The 21,461-nt window shown below is 47.2% G+C and overlaps 1 protein-coding gene across 15 annotated transcripts in view; it reads right to left on the reverse strand.

Moving 5' to 3' along the window:
* SMARCD3 (SWI/SNF related, matrix associated, actin dependent regulator of chromatin, subfamily d, member 3) overlaps nucleotides 1-21,461 on the reverse strand; it is a 235,408-nt gene that overhangs the window by 63,301 nt on the left and 150,646 nt on the right. For 13 of the 15 annotated variants that reach the window (XM_065582496.1, XM_065582502.1, XM_065582500.1 and 10 more), the window contains 2 exons: nucleotides 20,816-20,911; nucleotides 7,566-7,667 (listed from right to left, as the gene is read on the reverse strand). In XM_065582496.1, the coding sequence (XP_065438568.1) occupies nucleotides 7,566-7,667; nucleotides 20,816-20,911 (198 nt within the window). The remainder of the gene's footprint in view (nucleotides 1-7,565; nucleotides 7,668-20,815; nucleotides 20,912-21,461) is intronic. The other 2 variants (XM_065582501.1, XM_024113503.3) reach the window with 1 other exon arrangement.

Here is a 21,461-nt window from a genome sequence, read left to right on the forward strand (position 1 = left end):
AGCGATGCCATGGACGAGACCAGCGTCTGGATCGGGACCGTGACTGGGATTGGGACCGGGATTGGTGCCGTCCCGTCTCGCTCTGCGACGGAGGGCACATCACGGAGGGCTTTCCTTTCGAGGGAACAGCCCGTACCAGTGGTACCGAAGGTTGCGACATCTCGGCTCGGTGAGCGCAATCTGGTCGTGTGCCATGGAGAAAGTCTCCGGGGTGGAAGGCAGGCCAAGCTCGACCGCGGTACGCACCGGGGAGCTTACATGCACCGGACTCAACGGCGCTTGTGGCACCGGAATCAACGGTGCCGGAGTTGGAGCCTTCGCGGGGTGGTCCAGCATGGGACGCTGCTCCGAGGGAGGCACAGGCAGTGCCGGCAACTGCAAAGGAGCAGCAGGTTGTTTGTGCTGCTTCTTGGGTCCCGGAGAGAGCGAGCGGTGCCGCGCTGGTAGAGGTGCCAGAGACGTCCGGTGCTGGGAGTCTTTGCCGATGCCAGGCCGTGAAGCTGTTGCTTCCAGTGCCGGAGATGCACTTCGGACCGATGGGGTCGGTGCCGGCTCTCGACGTGGAGAACGGGCTAAGTGCCACTTCCATAAGGAGCTGCTTCAAGAGAAAGTCCTGCTCCTTTTTAGTCTGAGGCTTGAATACCTTACAAATGGGGCACTTATCTGATTGATGGGATTCCCCCAGGCACTTCAAACAGGAGTCATGGGGGGTCTCCCGTAGGCATTGGCTTAAGGCAGGCCGAGCACGGTCTGAAACTCGGAGACCTAGGCATGAGCCCAGGTACCGGGAGGGAGGGAAGGGGAGAAGCCCCTTACCCCCAATTACTATTTACACTAACAACAATAACAACTATTAACTACAACTAGAAACTAATAACAACTACTCTATAAAAACTATGTACAACTATAAACGAGCTAGAAGCTAGGGAAGTGGAGATCAGCTAAGCCGCGCTCCACAATTCCATCGACAGTCACGGGCGGTAAGAAGGAACTGAGGGGGCGCTGGGTCGGCTGGGGCATATATCCGGTGCCATAAGGGCGCCACTCCAGGGCGTGCCTCAGCCGACCCACCGAGCGTTGCTAGGGTAAAAATCTTCTGACAATCGTGCATGCGGCGCGCACACACCTAATTGGAATTGATATGAGCAAGCACTCGAAGAAGAACACTGGTTGCCGTATCTGCCCTGTCAGGTGCTGCCTGAAGGGACGCTCTGGAGATCAGTCTCCCTTCCTCCACCAAAGCCAAAAATTCGTTGCGGGAGTCCGGGAGGAGCAACTCTGTAAATTTAGCAATCCCCAAGCAGGCATTGTAGGAGTACCTGCTGACGATGGCCTATTGGTTGGATATTCACAGTTGCAGTCCCCCTGTGGAGTAAACCTTTCGCCCGAAAAGGTCTAATTTTTGGCGTCCCTATTCTTGGGCAAAGGGCCTTGAAATCCTTGTCTCTCCTGCTGGTTAGCGGCATCCACAAGGGAATCAAGCTGAAGGTGGGAATAGAGGTGCTCATAGCCCTTGGAGGGCACAAAGTACCGGCGCTCATTGCGCTTGGCCGTAGGCGGCAGTGAGGCCAGGGTCTGCCAAAGATTCTGGGTCATGTCCATGATTGTCTTTATCAGTGGTAAGGCGATAAGGGCAGGGCCGGAGGGAGCCAGGATGTCCACCATAGGGTCCGCATTATCCACAACTTCCTCCGCCTTAATACCCGGACGCTGGGCGACCCGGCGCAGCAGCTGCTGCTACACTCTGGAGTCTTTCAGAGTTGGATCTACTGGAGGGCCCGCTAGGGCCTCGTCTGGTGAGGAGGAGGAGGAGACCAGCAGGGGAGGTGGTTGCTCCCTACTGTCCCCACCCAAGGGATCTCTTGACCCTCTGGGAACTGCAGTAGGTTGGCCTGGCCCCAGTGCTGTGAATGGCCTGGGTGTCAGTGCCGATGTTGGGCCCCCCACTGGTGCCGGCGCTTGGTGCAGCATGAGCAGTGGGGTTCTCGAAGGTGCCGGCACAGCCAGTACCAATGACAGAGGCAGTGTCAGTGCTGGTGCTGAGAGTGCATCGTGCACCCTAGCTGCAATCGGGGCTGCTGATACCTCCAGTGCTGAAGCAGTCGATGTCGGTGCCACAGTCAATGCCGGTGCTGAAAACGGCACCACAAGTGCTGGTGTTAACGACTGAGGCACTGGCTCTGGTGCCAAATGTAGTGAAACGAATGTCGTGGACGCCACTGATGCTGCACACGAGCGGGACCCCTGACTCCGACCCTGGGCTTGATGTAAAGCCCACGGAGTCCAAAATGGTCACTGCTGTGGATTTTGCCATTGAGGGGCCCACTGCATTGGGCAGCACAGCCTATGGTGCCAGGAGAAGGACCTTCTGCTCCTGCTATAGTCGGAGGGGTATGAGTCTGACTCTGACTCTGAGTAGGAGGACCAGGGTGGCGCTGCTCCTCTCGAGGTAGAGCATCGAGAAACAAGAAACCGACTGCGCTCCCTGCATGGCGGCATTGGAGTAGAAAGGTGCTGAGATGATGGGGATCGGCATGCAATCATCGCTGGCTTTCCCTTAGACTGCACCCGGTGGTGCCGGGACACTCTCCAGTCTCAGCGGCGAGAACAGTGGCATAAGTTTCAGCAGGTCCTGCGCCACCTTGAAAGCCTCTGGGGTGGACAGGAACAGTAGATGCTGTGATGGGTGTGGTGAGCGAGATGGGCCCGGACTCGACTGCCTCGCTTGTGCAGGAATCAACATGGTCGCTTGGGCAGGAGTTCCCGAGCTGTGGCCCGACTGAGGTTCTACTGGTGGCTGGTCCCTGGGCCTTGCCAAGGGAGATCGGCCTCTCTCCGACCTCTTTTTCTTTTGCGCTGGCAATTGGGACCAGTGCCGAAGGCTGTACTGTCCCCGAGATGCTCCATGACGGTGCCCGGCCTCCTTGCCAGCATCTTTCTTCGTCACCGGATCCTTCAAAGACAGTGCCGGAGTGCTTCATGCCAAAGACGATGTGCTGGGAGCAGGATCCCGACGCCTGGGTCCGACTGAGGTTGGAGAGAGGCCGATGAGAATTTTGAGACGCTGCTCCCTCTCCTTAATGGTTCTTGGTCAGAATTCCCTACAGATCTTGCAGCGGTCTTTCTGGTGACCCTCACCGAGGCACCGTAAGCTGGTGTGGAGGAGACTTTTTGGCATGCGCTTTGCACAAATCTGGCAAGTCTTAAAGCTTGGGGATCGCAGCATGCCCCAGTAACAAATGGGGGGGAGAGGAAATTGGGGAAGGACCCCCCGTAACTGAAACTTATAAAGAACTATTAAACTATACTAACTACTGGAAACTAACTATGTACAGCGTATAAAGCACTGCTAATCCACTTGCCAAAGCAAGAGAAGAGCAAGGGGAAATTCCAGCTACTGGCAGTAAGAAGGAACTGAGGGGGTGTAGGGTCGACAGGGCTCTATATTGGATGTCATGAAGGCGTGACTCGAGCGGGCGCCCAGGCCGACCCTAAGGTTGCTGCTAGGGGAAAAATCTTCTGGTTACTGTGCACGTGTGCGCACAAACACCTGATAGGAATTGACATGAACAAACATTCAAAGAAGAACAAGTGGTTATAGTACACAACAAAACTATAAAACTTTGAACCTGGGTCTACACTTATCAATAGTTATCTTTCCTATCTAATAAAGTAGATTTGCCGCCAAAGTTCAGTCTCTTGCAAAGGTGGCTGGTTTCTCAAGAACTAGGATCCAAACGTTCATGAAAACACCCCCCTCCGCCCAGGGTCTTCCTCAGTGAATGAATCCAGAGTGCCTTTCTCAGCACATCCTTACACTGAAAACAGTCTTTCGTTTCTATTCACAGGCAGGGCAAACCCCTGCCCTGTTGCAGAGTTCCTTTTCTACCTCTAAGTGGTTTCAATTGTTTATTGTTGTCTCTGATGATTTTCCATTAATTTTTCTGGGATGTGGCAAGAGTAGACCACAGAACCTTGCATTACCTCACTGGCTGACTAGGAAGGGTGACATCTCCTTCTTGCTTGAATGGGTAATCAAAAAGACACATTATCTCCTGGTGACTGATTTCTACTCCAAGTCCATAAAGCATACTTTCAATATAAATACATTATTCCTTAACTATTATCCATACACACATCTTGCAATCATAGAATCATAGGACTGAAAGGGACCTCGAGAGGTCATCTAGTCCTGGCCCTTGCCTTATGGCAAGACTAAGTATTATCTAGACCATTCCTGACAGGTGTTTGTCTAACCTGCTCTTAAAAATCTCCAATAATGGAGATTTGGGTAATTTATTCTAGTGCTTAACCACCCTGACAGTTAGGAAGTTTTTCCTAATGTCTAAAATAAACTGCCCTTGTGCAATTTAAGCCCATTGCTTCTTGTCCTATCCTCAGAGGTTAAGAAAAACAATTTTTCTCCCTCTCCTTTTAAGAACCTTTTACGTACTTGAAAACTGTTATGTCCCCCCTGAGTCTTCTCTTTTCCAGACTAAACAAACACATTTTTTTCAATCTTCCCTCACAGGTCATGTTTTCTAGGCCTTTAATCATTTTTGTTGCTCTTCTCTGGACTTTCTCCAATTTGTCCAAATCCTTCCTGAAATGTGGTGCCCAGAACTGGACACAATACCTCAATTGAGGTTTAATCAGCATGGATTAGAGCAGAAGAATTATTCCTCATGTCTTGCTTAGAATACTACTGCTAATGCATCCCAGAATGTTTGCCTTTTTTTCAACAGTGTTACACTGTTGACTCATACTTAGCTTGTGATCCACTATGACCACTAGATCCCTTTCTGCTGTACTCCTTTCTAGGTCATCATTTCCCATTTTGTACGTGTGCAACTGATTGTTTCTTCCTAAGTGGAGTACTTTGCATTTGTCCTTATTGAATTTCATTCTATTTACTTCAGATCATTTCTCCAGTTTGTCCAGATCATTTTGAATTTTAATTCATTCTCAAAAGCACTTGCAACCCCTCCCATCTTGGTATCATCTGCAATGATTATGTTTTGACAGGTTATGATATTCTTTACGGACAAATAGCCTGTAAGACATGTTTGGTGTAATGAGTTTTTCAGGTCTGAAGTGAACTCTTTGCAAACAACAGGGGACCCTTTGCCAAAGGGTCTCTATGTCACATGGGGAATTCTTCCATTGACCAATCTACCTACCTAAGAGAACAAACCTATATACATTTACCAGGCCTCATTTTCAGCTTGTCTCACTCCTGCTACTCTTTCGGTGACTAGATGGATTTATGAAAAAAATTGCACCAATATGAAAGTTACACGCTTGAGGCACTTTTCCCCCTTGAGGGACTAACCTGAATTAGTATCACCATTTACATAGGTAATGAATAACTTGATTAATAAAAAATTAAAGGAGGGTAATAGAATTAATGCCAATCAACATAGGTTTATGGAAAATAGATCCTGTCAGTATTTTTATTTTTTACATTGACTTGGTTAAACTGTTGCCAAAGGGTATGTGGACTCTCTCTCTTATTTGGTTTAGCTTCAGGCAATTAGGAACAAATTTAAACTAAACCATAATAAGCTGCTCCTAAACACAAATAAGAGCATCCACAGAACTATCAGCTTCAAGTGGTCTCTGCATGTTCCTACTCTTGATGATGCAGCTTGAACAAGTGCAAGGGCCAAATGTAAATGTATACATCTAGAAACAAAGAATGGAGGCCATATTTACAAGATGGGGGACTCTATGCTGAGAAGCAGTAACTCTGAAAAAGATGTAGGGGTCATAGTGGATAATCAGCTGAACATGAGCTACCAGTGAGGCACTGTGGCCAAAAGGGCTAACCCAATCCTTAGATACATAAACGGGTATTTTGAGCTAAGTTCCCTGTAAGCTGTACGGCCACACGGCAGCCTATTTAGGGACCCCACCCAGGGACCTGCCGCAGCCGGGACCGCCCAGGGGAGGAGCACACCTCCCCCATCCCCAACCTAGCCTAGCCCCCAACCTGCTGCGGCCAGGGTGGCCTGGACCTGCTGTGGTGCCCATCCACCGGCCCCAACTCTGCTGCAGCCTGGACCTGCAGCAGCCGGGGTGGTGCAGCCCGGCCCAGCCCCAGCCACGGCCGGGGCAGCTCAGCCTAGACTCACCTGCAGCTGGGGCGGCGTGGACCCAGGCACAGCCGGAGCGTCCTGTCCCGGCCCGGCCCGGCCCTAGGCGCGGCTCAGCCCGGCATGGATCCAGGTGCAGCTGGAGCAGCCCGGCACAGCCCCAGGTGTGGCCAGGGCACCCCTTCCCCAGCCCGAACCCAGTCCCGGCCTGGACCTGCTGGGGCTGGGGAAGGGGCGCCTATCCTGCAGCCCCAGCGCTGCTGCGGGGAGAGAGAGCTGGTGGGAGTCCTCTCTCCCCACCTTAGCCCCAGAGCACCCTCCTGCACCCCAAACCCTTCATCCCTGGCCCCACCCCAGAGCCCGCACTCCCAGCACCCAACCCTCTGCCCCAGCCCTGAGCCCCTCATCCCTGGCCCCACCCCAGAGCCCATACCCCCAGCTGGAGCCCTCATACCCCTGCACCCCAACCCTCTGCCCCAGCCCTGAGCCCACTACCACACTCCGAACCCCTTGGCCCCACTCCCACCACATGAATTTTGTTATGTGCACCAATATGAAGGTGATGTGCCACACATCACCTCCATATTGGTGCACATAACAAAATTCATTCCGCACATGGGTGGGAAAAGTTAGAGGGAATACTGATTTTGAGTAGGAGTAGAGAGATTATTTTACCTCTGTATTTGGCATTGGTGCAACTGCTGCTGGAATAGCATGCCTAGTTCTGGTGTCCGCAATTCAATGAGGATGTTGATAAATTGGTAAGGGTTCAAAGAAGAGCCATGACAATGATTAAAGGATTAGAAAACATACTTTATAGTGACAGACTCAAGGAGCTCCATCTGTTTAGCTTAACAAAGAGAAGGTTAAGGGGTGACTTGAGCATAGTCTATAAGTACCTAAATAGGGAATAAATATTTGATAGTAAGCTCTTCAGTCTAGCAAATAAAATTATAATACGATGGCTGGATGTTGAAGCTAGACAAATTCAGACTGGAAATAAGGCATCCATTTTTAACAGTGAGGGTAATTAACAAGTGGAACAACTTACCAATGATTCTGTGGATTCTGCATCACTGGCAATTTTTAAATCAAGATTGAATTTTTTTTTTTTTTTTATAAAAGACAGGCTACAGATCAAACAGGAATTAATTCAAAGAAGTCCTATGGCCTGTCTTATACAGGAGATCAGAATAGATGATCCCAGTGGTCCCTTCCGGCCTTGTAATCTATGAATCTAGGAATATAGCCCATGATATTGTACATTTATGACATTTACCACCTCTACCAATTGAAAAAGGAATACAGCAAAAGCTGTCCTTTATAAAAATTCCATCACTCAGAATCACAGAAATGACATCTGGAAATGATTTCTTGGTGTATGCGACAGGGTGACTCTCTTGTGATGTACTGTATCCTGATGTTTGTGTTTTGTGTCAGCAACAACCTTGCCAAGCGCAATGCACTGACCTGGTAATCCAACATGAGGAGAAGTGTGCACCGCACACTCACATCACCAGGCCTCTTCACCTGGAAGCCATCAGTCTCCTGGGTAGTGGGAGTTCTATGCCACTGCCAGAGGAGAAACAGAACAGGAAGAAGGTCAGTCTCAGTTTGCCTCTGTCTGACCTGGGAGATTGTGTGGTCGTGAGTGTGTATATATAGTTTTCATGCAAAAATTATCATTAGTTCAACAGTAAGATTCTGAAATCACACCCTCTGAACAGTATTGCCAGGCGTCCAGTTTTTGACTGGAATGCCTGGTTGAAAAGGGACCCTGGCAGCTCCGGTAAGCACCTCTGACCAGGCAATTAAAAGTCTGGTCAGCGGCACATGGGGGCTAAGGCAGATTCCCTGCCTGCCCTGGCTCCACGCAGCTCCCGGAAGCAGCAGCATGTCCCTCAGGCTCCTAGGCGCAAGGGCGGCCAGTGAGACTCTGAACGCTGCTCCTGCCCCAAGCGCCGACACTGCCGCTCCCATTGGCTGGGAACTGCAGCCAATGGGAGCTGCGGGGGCGATGCTTGTGGGCGAAGGCAGTGTGCGGAGCTCCCTGGCTGCCCCAGTGCCTTGGAGCCACAGGGACATATTGGACACTTCCGGGAGCTTTGAGGTAAGCGTCACCTGGAGCCCACACCCCAACCCTCTGCCCCAGCCCTGAGCCCCCTCCCGGAACCCTCATCCTCTTCCTGCACCCCAAACCCCTGCCCCAGCCCTGAGCCCCCTCCCACACTCAAAGTCCCTCCCAAAGCCCGCACCCCAAACCCCCTCCCACACGCCAACACTCTGCCCCAGCCTGAGCCCCCTCCTGAACCCCAAACCCCTCATCCTCAGCCCCACACCAGAGCCCACACTCCCCAGCCGGAGCCCTAACTCCCCCACCCTGCACCCCAACTCACTGCCCCAGCCCAGAGCCTCCTCCCACACTCCAAACCCTTCTGCTGCAACCCCCAACCCAGAGCCCCCTTCTGCACCCCAAATTCCTCATCTCTAGCCCCACCCCAGAGCCCGCACCCCCAGCCAGCACACTCACCCCCCCCACACACTCCAACCCCCCTGCCCCAGCCCTGAACCAGAGCCCACACCCCCTGCCCCAACCTGGTGAAAATGAACAAGTAAGTGAGGGTGGGGGAGAGCAAATGACAGAGGAAGGGGGAATGGAGTGAGCAGGGGGCGGGGCCTCGGAGAAGGGGCAGGGCAGGGGCAAGTGAGTTCAGATTTCTATGATTAGACATTTGGCAACCCTGCTTCCAAAGTTAGAAAATTCCAACTCTCCCCCTTGCGCATATGCCTTAAAATACAATCTCTCTTTATATCAATGTATGTTATTTGCTGGATAACACAATATATACTGCAAACTGCAATTTTTTATACAACCTGTGATGGGGTATATAAAGGGTGTATAAGGTGCCACCAGACTCCTTGTGGATACAGACTAACATGGCTACCTTCTGATACTTGACACCATGCAAGGCACTACATTTAGCTGTATGGAGTGGAAATCCATCAACCTCAACAAAAAACTCGCACACATACAGACAGATATCATCTTCCTCTCCAAGTGAAAACAGATGGACATCATACCAAATGGACTGAAGGTAAAAAAAAATCCATTGCAATCGACATACTACACTGACTATGGTGGGAGACTGTGCCACACACTCTCAAAGAAACTGAGGAACCACCTGATCAGCATCCTGTACGGAAGTCAGGACAAGATCAAGAATGAGTTCTCAAAACTGGAGACTCTCATACAAAACCAATGTTCCACACAAACTTCCATGTGGCTGGACTTTACAAAAACGAGACAAGCCATTTATAACACACACTTCACTTCTCCACACAGGAAAAAGGACAGTAAACTATCTAAACTACAGTAAACTACATGCCACAGGGGGCTACAACAGTGGTACCCTCAACTCACCTAACAATATTGTTAATCTATCCAACCTCACACTTAGCCCGGCGGAAGAGTCTGTCCTATGTGGTACCAATGAGAACAGTCTAGAGCCATCCTCTTTGGAACCCCTTTTCAGGTAGTTGAAAGCAGCTATCAAATCTCCCCTCATTCTTCTCTTCTGGAGACTAAACAATCCCAGTTCCCTCAGCCTCTCCTCATTTTCACATCCTGCCCTAAACTGTTGGATAGTGTGAGGCATGCACTGTCAAAGAGCTAACTTATTTCACTGGAGGATGCAGTGATTCCTGTGTACACTGAGCGAGTTTGCTAAGTCTGTAAGATATTTTGGGATCTTTCTGGATGAAAGATGCTATATAAATATGTAATTAGAATTGTTTCTATTAAAACAAAGCAACAAATAAAGGCACTGATGCAGGAAAACACTAAAGCACAAGGGGCCACAACAGTGGTACCCTTAACTCACCCAACAATATTGTTAATCTATCCAACCACACACTGAGCCCAGCAGAAGAGTCTGTCCTATCTCGGGGCCTCTCCTTCTGCCCCACCACCCCCACGAACATGATACAGTTCTGCAGTGATCTGGAAGCCCACTTACGTCATCTCTGACTCAAGGAATATTTTCAACACACCACTGAACAGTGCACTGACCCACAGGAACCCTCCTACCAACACTACAAGAAGAAGAACTCTGTGTGGACTCCTCCTGACGGTAGAAATGACAGACTGCACTTCTACATAGAGTGCTTCCGCAGATGTGCACAGGCTGAAATTGTGAACAAACAGCATCACTTGCCCCATACCCTCAGCCATACAGAATGCATTGCCATCCACAGCCTCAGAAACAACTCTGACATTATCATCAAAGGGGCTGACAAAGGAGGTGCTGTAGTCATAATGAAGAGGTTGGATTATGAACAGGAGGCTGCCAGGCAACTATCCAACACCACATTCTACAGGCCAATATCCTCTGATCCCACTGAGGAATACCAAAAGAAACTACGCCATCTGCTCAGGAAACTCCCAGCTGCAGCACGGGAACAAATCTACACAGACACACTCCCAGAGCCCCGACCAGGGGTATTCTATCTGCTACCCAAGATCCATAAACCTGGAAACCCTGGACACCCCATCATCTCAGGCATTGGCACTCTTACAGCAGGATTATCTGGCTATTTGGACTCTCTGCTCAGACCCTACGCTACCAGCTCTCTCAGCTATCTTTGAGTCACCACCGACTTCCTGAGGAAACTACAATGCATTGGAGGGTCCTGTGGCACCTTTGAGACTAACAGAAGTACTGGGAGCATAAGCTTTCGTGGGTCAGAACCTCACTTCTTCAGATGCAAGACTTGCATCTGAAGAAGTGAGGTTCTGACCCACGAAAGCTTATGCTCCCAGTACTTCTGTTAGTCTCAAAGGTGCCACAGGACCCTCTGTTGCTTTTTACAGATTCAGACTAACACGGCTACCCCTCTGATACAATGCATTGGTGATCTTCCTGAAAACACCATCCTGGCCACCATGGATGTAGAAGCGCTTTACACCAATATTCCACATGAGGATGGACTACAAGCTGTCAGGAACAGTATCCCTGATGAGGCAACAGCATGCCTGGTGGCTGAGCTTTGTGACTTTGTCCTCACCCACAACCACTTCAGATTTGGGGACAACTTATATCTTCAAGTCAGTGGCACTGCTATGGGTACCCGCATGGCCCCACAGTATGCCAACATTTTTATGGCTGACTTAGAACAATGCTTCCTCAGCTCTCGTCCCATAGCGCCCCTCCTCTACTTGTGCTACATTGATGACATCATCATATGGACCCACGGAAAGGAGGCCCTTGAAGAATTCCACCTGGACTTCAACAATTTCCATCCCACCATCAACCTCAGCCTGGACCAGTCCACACAAGAGATCGACTTCCTGGACACTACAGTGCAAATAAGTGATGGTCACATAAACACCACCCTATACCGGAAACCTATTGACTGCTATACTTACCTACATGCCTCCAGCTTCCATTCAGACCACATCACACGATCCAACACCTTGTCTACAGCCAAGCCCTAAGATACAACTGACAGTGCGAGACAGGTACCCAGAAATCACTACTACAGGAGAGGCCCAACAAGGAAAATAACAGAACAGCACTGGCTATCACGTACAGCCCCCAACTAAAACCTCTCCAGCGCATTATCAACGATCTACAACCTGTCCTAGAAAACGATCGCTTACTCTCACAGACCTTGGGAGGCAGGCCACTCCCCGCTTACAGACAACCCCCCCAACCTGAAGCAAATACTCACCAGCAACTACACACCACACCACAGAAACACCAACCCAGGAATCAATCCCTGTAGCAAACCTCGTTGCCTACTCTGTCCCCATATCTACTCTAGCAACACCATCAGAGGACCAACCACATCAGCCACACCATCAAGGGTCATTCACTTGCACATCTACTAATGTTATAATGCCATCATGTGCCAGCAATGCCCCTCTGCCATGTACATTGGCCAAACTGGACAGTCCCTACATAAAAGACTAAATGGACACAAATTGCACATCAGGAATGGTAACATACAAAAGCCAATAGGTGAACATTTCAATCTCCCTGGACATTCTATAACAGATTTAAAAGTAACTATTCTTGAACAAAAAAACTTCAGAAACAGACTTCAAAGAGAAACAGCAGAACTAACATAAGAACATAAAAACATAAGAATGGCCGTACCGGGTCAGACCAAAGGTCCATCTAGCCCAGTATCCTGTCTACCGACAGTGGCCAATGTCAGGTGCCCCAGAGGGAGTGGACCTAACAGGCAATGCTCAAGTAGTCTCTCTCCTGCCATTCATCTCCATCCTCTGACAAACAGAGGCTAGGGACACCATTCCTTACCCATCCTGGCTAATAGCCACTAATGGACTTAACCACCATGAATTTATCCAGTTCTCTTTTAAACGCTGTTATAGTCCTAGCCTTCACAACCTCCTCAGGCAAGGAGTTCCACAAGTTGACTGTGCGCTGCGTGAAGAAGAACTTCCTTGTATTTGTTTTAAACCTGCTGCCTATTAATTTCATTTGGTGACCCCTAGTTCTTGTATTATGGGAATAAGTAAATAACTTTTCCTTACCCAGTTTCTCCACACCACACATGATTTTATATTCCTCTATCATATCCCCCCTTAGTCTCCTGTTTTCCAAGCTGAAGAGTCCTAGCCTCTTTAATCTCTCCTCATATGGGACCCGTTCAAACCCCTAATCATTTTAGTTGCCCTTTTCTGAACCTTTTCTAGTGCCAGTAGATCTTTTTTGAGATGAGGAGACCACATCTGTACGCAATATTCAAGATGTGAGCGTACCATCGATTTATATAAGGGCAATAATATATTCTCAGTCTTATTCTCTATCCCTTTTTAATAATCCCTAACATCCTGTTTGCTTTTTTGACCGCCTCTGCACATTGCATGGACATCTTCAGAGAACTATCCACGATGACTCCAAGATCTTTTTCCTGACTTGTTGTAGCTAAATTAGCCCCCATCATATTATATGTATAGTTGGGGTTATTTTTTCCAATGTGCATTACTTTACATTTATCCACATTAAATTTCATTTGCCATTTTGTTGCCCAATCACTTAGTTTTGTGAGATCATTTTGAAGTTCGTCACAGTCTGCTTTGGTCTTAACTATCTTGAGCAGTTTAGTAACATCTGCAAACTTTGCCACCTCACTGTTTATCCCTTTCTCCAGATCAATTTATAAATAAGTTGAATAGGATTGGTCCGAGGACTGACCCTTGTGGAACACCAGTAGTTACCCCTCTCCATTCTGAGAATTTACCATTAATTCCTACCCTTTGTTCCTGGTCTTTTAACCAGTTCTCAATCCACGAAAGGACTTTCCCTTTTATCCCATGACAGCTTAATTTACGTAAGAGCCTTTGGTGAGGGACCTTGTCAAAGGCTTTCTGGAAATCTAATCTAATCTAAATCTATGTCCACTGGATCCCCCTTGTCCACATATTTGCTGACCCCTTCAAAGAACTCTAATAGATTAATAAGACATGATTTCCCTTTACAGAAACCATGTTAACTATTGCTCAACAGTTTATGTTTTTCTGTGTCTGACAATTTTATTCTTAACTATTGTTTTGACTAATTTGCCCGCTACCGACGTTAGACTTACCAGTCTGTAATTGCCGGGATCACCTCTAGAGCCCTTTTTAAATATTGGTGTTACATTAGCTAACTTCCAGTCATTGGGTACAGAAGCCGATTTAAAGGACAGGTTACAAACCTTAGTTAATAGTTCCGCAACTTCACATTTGAGTTCCTTCAGAACTCTTGGGTGAATGCCATCTGGTCCCGGTGACTTGTTAATGTTAAGTTTATCAATTAATTCCAAAACCTCCTCTCGTGACACTTCAATCTGTGACAGTTCCTCAGATTTGTCACCTACAAAAGCCGGCTCAGGTTTGGGAATCTCCCTAATACCCTCAGCTGTGAAGACTGAAGCAAAGAATCCATTTAGTTTCTCCGCAATGACTTTATCGTCTTTAAGTGCTCCTTTTGAATCTCGATCATCAAGGGGCCCCACTGGTTGTTTAGCAGGCTTCCTGCTTCTGATATACTTAAAAAACATTTTGTTATTACCTTTGGAGTTTTTGGCTAGCGGTTCTTCAAACTCCTCTTTGGCTTTTCTTATTACATTCTTGCACTTAATTTGGCAGTGTTTATGCTCCTTTCTATTTGCCTCACTAGGATTTGACTTCCACTTTTTAAAGGAAGTCTTTTTATCTCTCACTGCTTCTTTTACATGGTTGTTAAGCTACGGTGGCCCTTTTTTAGTTCTTTTACTGTGTTTCTTAATTTGGGGTATACATTGAAGTTGGGCCTCTATTATGGTGTCTTTAAAAAGCACCCATGCAGCTTGCAGGGATTTCACTTTAGTCACTATACTTTTTAACTTCTGTTTAACTAACCCCCTCATTTTTGCATAGTTCCCCCTTTTGAAATTAAATGCCACAGTGTTGAGCTGTTGAGATGTTCTTCCCACCACAGGGATGTTGAATGCTATTGTATTATGGTCACTATTTCCAAGCGGTCCTGATATAGTTACCTCTTGGACCAGCTCCTGCGCTCCGCTCAGGACTAACTCTAGAGTTGCCTCTCCCCTTGTGGGTTCCCGTACCAGCTGCTCCATGAAGCAGCCATTTAAAGTATCAAGAAATTTTATCTCTGCATTTTGTCCTGAAGTGAAATGTTCCCAGTCAATATGGGGATAATTGAAATCCCCCACTATTATTGAGTTCTTAATTTTGCTAGCCTCTCTAATTTCCCTTAGCATTTCATCATCACTATCACTGTCCTGGTCAGGTGGTCTATAATAGATCCCTAATGTTATATTCTTATTAGAGCATGAAATTTCTATCCATAGAGATTCTACGGAACATGTGGATTCACTTAAGAATTTTACTTCATTTGATTCTACATTTTCTTTCACATATAGTGCCACTCCCCCCGCCCTCCCCCCGCACGACCTGTTCTGTCCTTCTGATATATTTTGTACTCCGGAATGATTGTGTCCCATTGATTGCTCTCAGTCCACCAGGTTTCTGTGATGCCTATTGTCACAGAGTGTGGGGGGGACACAAGGCCCTGCACCCCCGGCTTCCTGCGATTCACCATGACTCTCAGCCAGACAGTAAAGCAGAAGGTTTATTTAGACAACAGGAACACAGTCCAAGACAGGTCTTGCAGGCACAGACAACAGGCTCCCCCCAGTTAGGTCCATCTTGGGGTCTCAGGGCACCCCAGCCCCCTTGGGAGGTCAGAGCCCCATCTGCCTCCCAGCCATTCCATCAGCCAGCTCTGAACCTCCCTCCCCAGCGTCCCCTCCCACAGCCTTTGCCCAGTTTCCTGGGCAGAGGTGTCACCTGGCCTCTAGTCCCTTCCTGGGTTCTCACGTTACATGCTCAGGTATTCTCCCTCACGGCCAGTCTTGCATCCCCCCATGCAGACCATCCTAGCCACACTCCCCTGTCTTCTCAGCCAGCACTCCCCACTCAGCATTCAAAGACCACATTAAGAACAGTCCCAGTTCATCACACCTATTATATCAATATCCTCCTTTATCAGAAGGCACTCTAGTTTACCCATCTTATTATTTAGACTTCTAGCATTTGTGTACAAGCACTTTAAAAACTTGTCACTGTTTATTTGTCTGCCCTTTTCTGATGTGTCAGATTCTTTTTTATGTGAATGTTTATCATCTGATCTGGCCCTTACATTATCCTCCTCCATCCTCTGCTCCTGACTATAACCTGGAGATTCTCTATCATTAGAAGAAGAACAGGAGTACTTGTGGCACCTTAGAGACTAACTCCTGTTCTTCTTTTTGCGGATACAGACTAACACGGCTGTTACTCTGAAATCTATCATTAGACTCTCCCCTAAGAGAAGTCTCTGTCCGATCCACATGCTCCTCTGCAGCAGTCGGCTTTCCCCCATCTCCTAGTTTAAAAACTGCTCTACAACCTTTTTAATGTTTAGTGCCAGCAGTCTGGTTGCCTGATGGGGCAAAAACATTGTTGCGGGTGGTTCTTGGTACATGTCGTCAGGCCCCCCTCCCTCAATGAAAGTCTGCTTTTCTGAAGTCCAGGGTCTGTATACTGCTGCTCTCCTTTCTTCCTTGTGTCAAGATCCTGAACTCTACCATCTCACGGTCACTGCCTCCCAGGTTCCCATCCACTTTTGCTTCTCCTACTAATTCTTCCTGGTTTGTGAGAAGCATGTCAAGAAGAGCTCTGCCCCTAGTTGGTTCCTCCAGCACTTGCACCAGGAAATTGTCCCCTACACTTTCCAAAAACTTCCTGGATTGTCTATTCACCGCTATATTGCTCTCCCAGCAGATATCAGGGTGATTAAAGTCTCCCATGAGAACCAGGGCCTGTGATCTAGTAACTTCTGTTAGTTGCCGGAAGAAAGCCTCGTCCACCTCATCCCTCTGGTCTGGTGGTCTATAGCAAACTCCCACCACGACAACACCCTTGTTGCTCACACTTCTAAACTTAATCCAGAGACTCTCAGGTTTTTCTGCAGTTTCATACCGGAGCTCTGAGCAGTCATATGCTCTCTTACATACAATGCAACTCCCCCACCTTTTCTGCCCAGCATGTCCTTCCTGAACAGTTTCTATCCATCCATGACAGTACTCCAGTCATGTGAGTTATCCCACCAAGTCTCTGTTATTCCAATCACATCATAATTCCTTGACTGTGCCAGGACTTCCAGTTCTCCCTGCTTGTTTCCCAGGCTTTTTGTATTTGTGTATAGGCACTTAAGATAACTTGCTGATCGTCCTGCTTTCTCAGTATGAGGCAGTAGTCTTCCCCTCTTGTGCTCTTCTGCTCATGCTTCCTCATGGTATCCCACTTCCCCACTTACCTCAGGGCTTTGGTCTCCTTCCCCCGGTGAGCCAAGTTTAAAGCCCTCCTCATTAGGTTAGCCAGCCTGCTTGCGAAGATGCTCTTCCCTCTCTTCGTTAGGTGGAGCCTGTCTCTGCCTAGCACTCCTTTTTCTTGGAACACCATCCCATGGTCAAAGAATCCAAAGCCCGCTCTCCGACACCACTTGCGTAGCCATTTGTTGACTTCCACGATTCAACGGTCTCTACATGGGCCTTTTCCTTCCACAGGGAGAATGGACGAGAACACCACTTGCGCCTCAAACTCCTTTATCCTTCTTCCCAGAGCCACATAGTCTGCAGTGATCTGCTCAAGGTCATTCTTGACAGTATCATTGGTGCTCACGTGGAGAAGCAGGAAGGGGTAGCGACTCAAGGGATTGATGAGTATCAGCAGTCTCTCCGTCACATCGTGAATCCTAGGTCCTGGCAAGCAGCACACTTCTCGGTTTTCCCAGTCGGGACAGCAGATAGATGACTCAGTCCCCCTTTGGAGGGAGTCCCCAACCACCGCCACCCACCTCCTTCTCTTGGGAGTGGTGGTCGTGGAACACCCATCCCCCACCCCATGTTACAGTAGTCTCGGATGATGACCCAGCACATGTTCGTTTTAAGAACACTTTCACAGCACATTTGACAAAACACAAAGAAGGTACCAATGTGAGATTTCTAAAAATAGCTCCAAAACACGACCCAAGATTTAAGAATCTGAAGTGCTGTCAAAAATCTGAGCGGGACGAGGTGTGGAGAATGCTTTCAGAAGTCTTAAAAGAGCAACACCCCGATGTGGAAACTACAGAACATGAACCACCAAAAAAAGAAAATCAACCTTTTGCTGGTGGAATGTGACTCAGATGATGAAAATGAACATGCGTCAATCTGCTCTGCTTTGGATTGTTATCAAGTAGAACCCATCATCAGCATGGACACATGTCCTCTGCAATGGTGGTTGAAACATAAATGGACATATGAATCTTTAGTGCATCTGGCACATAAATATCTTGCGATACCAGCTACAACAGTGCCATGCGAATGCCTGTTCTCACTTTCTGCTGACATTGTAAACAAGAAGCGGGCAGCATATCTCCTGCAAATTGCAACCAAACTTGTTTGTCTGAGCAATTGGCTGAAGTAGGACTGAGAGACTTGTTTTATTTTTGAATGCAGTTATTTTTTTGTACATAATTCTAAATTTGTAAGTTCAACTTTCATGATAAAGAGATTGCACTACAGTACTTGCAATGGGGGAATTGAAAACCTGGGGCCGGTTTTGTTCAACATCTTTATTAATGATCTGGATGATGGGATTCATTGTACCCTCAGCAAGTTCGCAGATGACATTAAGCTGGGAGGAGAGGTAGATACGCAGGAGGGTAGGGATAGGGTCCAGAGTGACCTAGACAAATTGGAGGATTGGGCCAAATGAAATCTGATGAGGTTTAACAAGGACAAGTGCAGAGTCCTGCACTTAGGAAGAAAGAATCCCATGCACCGCTACAGGCTGGGGACTGACTGGCTAAGCAGCAGTTCCGCAGAAAAGGACCTGGGGATTACAGTGGATGAGAAGCTGGATATGAGTCAGCAGCGTTCCCCCGCTGCCAAGAAGGCCAATGGCATATTGGGCTGTATTAGTAGGAGCATTGCCAGCAGATTGAGGGAAGTGATTATTCCTCTCTATTCAACACTGGTGAGGCCACACCTGGAGTATTGCATCCAGTTTTGGTCCCCCCACTACAGAAGGGACGTGGAAAAACTGGAAAGAGTCCAGCCGAGGACAATGAAAATGATTAGGGGGCTGGGGCATATGACTTACAAGGAGAGGCTGAGGGAACTGAGGTTATTTAGTCTGCAGAAGAGAAGAGTGAAGGGGGATTTGATAGCAGCCTTCAACTACCTGAATGGGGATTCCAAAAAGGATGGAGCTCGGCTGTTCTCAGTGGTGGCAGATGTCAGAACAAGAAGCAGTGGTATCAAGTTGCAGTGGGGGAGGTCTAGGTTGGATATTAGGAAACATTATTTCACTAGGAGGGTGGTGAAGCACTGGAATGGGTTACCTAGGGAGGTGGTGGAATCTTCATCCTTAGAGGTTTTTAAGGTCAGGCTTGACAAAGCCCTGGCTGGGATGATTTAGTTGGGGATTGGCCCTGCGTTGAGCAGGGGACTGGACTAGATGACCTCCTGAGGTCTCTTCCAACCCTAATATTCTATGATTCTATGATCTTATTTCTTTTGTTTTTTACAGTGCAAATATTTGTAATCAAAAATAAATATAAAGTGAGAACTGTACACTTTGTATTCTGTGTTGTAATTAAAATCAATATATTTAAAAATGTAGAAAACATCAAAAATATTTAAATAAATGGTATTCTATTATTAACAGCATGATTAATCGCGATTATGTTTTTAATCATGCAATTAATCACAATTAATTTTTTAATCGCTTGACAGTCCTAGTCAATACATGTGTTTCATTAACAAAGTTTATTTTCAACTGAATTTAAAAAAAGTAATAATCTGATCAGCAAATTAGCTGGTTCTACCTGGGGAGCCAATGTGGAAACACTAAGAAACTCTGTGCTTGCCATGTGCTATTCTGTAGCAGAGTACTGCTCCCCAGTGTGGCCCAGCTCTTTTCACACAGGACTAGCAGACACTCATCTGAATGAAACTATGCATATAACAAGGAGACCAACCAACGAACCAGGCCTGGCTGTTCGTCCTGTTCAACACTGCCCCATGACATCAGATGATAAGTCACCTTGCGAAATCTGCTCCTTAAGGTGCAAGACATGCTACATGTACCTCCACTGGAAAATGTATTTAATCCTCAATATCACCTCCAGGTGGCATACTAGATGGCAAGAACAAGCTTCAGACATTGCCAGTGCCTATCTTATGACAGATCCAATAGTAGAGCCACTGGTTTTGACCTTGTTTGCCATCTTTGAATAAAGCTCAATAATTTCAGATGCAAAGTGCTCAGATGTGCTGCCTTTGTGACTCCCCTTTTTGCTGCTGTGGCCAGTTAAAAGATATAGGCCATACATATACTTGTAGGCTGCACCCAGCAGCACGGACTGCCTAATTCCCTCATGGACTTGCTTAATGCCCTTCCCTCAGCTACTGAATGTAGATGCAATGGCAATATAACAGAATTTATATATTCATAAACCAAACTAATATTTAAAACTGGAACCATAACATGGCCAAAAAAATTGCTACACAAACTTTCACACACACACACACACACACACACACACACACACACACACACACACACACACACACACACACACATTTTTTTTTCTAGGAAGGACTTCACACAGTGTTGAATTTAAAAATAAAACATGGCACTTACAATACTATCAATTTGCAATGGATGCTTATTCACAACTTTTTAAGTTCTTATCTTCATTAGCCAATACATCATGTAAGTTCCTTGATCCAGAACTCACAGTAAAGATGAAAGATCCACACCGACTGGCTCCTCATAAAAGGGAATCAGCCTCAGCACCAGTAAAATTCCAACACCAAAGTCTTGTTTCTCAAAGCCATGGTTTTGTTGCTTACGATGCCTGAATGAAGATTATTTAAGCACTACAGTCATAAATACTACGTATGGCAAATCTCTTTCATATCCCTAAGAGAGAACATATGCCATCACCCCTTACTCACTGTGCCTAGCTTGGTAGCCACTTGAAAGGCCACTAACATCCCAGCAGAAAGAGTCAATGAAAGTAAACATGGGAGGAGGAATTAAGAGTGTACATAGTTGTTGAGTTGCAATAGAAGCAGGGTTGTGTGTCAGGGTTGCATGAGCATCCTACCTCCACCAAATGATTGTCAGGTCCATAAAGATCTTTGTCCAGCTCAATGACCAAACTTTTAAAGAAGGAGGAAAACTTCCGCTTCTGTTTGCTGAGCTGTAAAATCAGAAAACAGAGAAATGTCAAAGAACACACCTCAGCATGGGCTTACTGCTAACTTTGTGTGGCCTCCTCCTCTGGAACATGAATTCCCAGACTGGATTGGATCCAAGGTCCATCTAGTCCAGTCTCTGTCTCTGAGAATGGTCAGTACCAGCTACTTCTGAGGAAGGTGCAAGAAACCTGATAGTGGGCAATTGTGGAATTACCTGCACATGGGAGAAGATTCCCCCTAACTCTGTCAGAAAACTTTGACTTGTACCCTGGAGTAAGACAATTTATCCTATCTATTTTAAGGATGGATATTCTTTTTTCTGAAAAAGCACAAGGCCTCAGTTATATCTTGTGGCAGTGAGCTCCACAGGTTAATCACGCACAGTACAAAAAATATTTCCTTTTGTCAGATTTAAATGTTGCCTTGCTATTTCATTGGTGGTCAGCATGTCGAAGTCTCACCCTGTCCCTCCCAGAAACATACCATTGTTTGACAGTTGCTGTGCAGCAGCTGCTGCTTATTACACTAATCGTGATTGTTTCACTATTATCT

Source organism: Chrysemys picta, chromosome 2 (assembly GCF_011386835.1).
Source record: "Chrysemys picta bellii isolate R12L10 chromosome 2, ASM1138683v2, whole genome shotgun sequence".
Lineage (NCBI taxonomy): Eukaryota > Metazoa > Chordata > Testudines > Emydidae > Chrysemys > Chrysemys picta.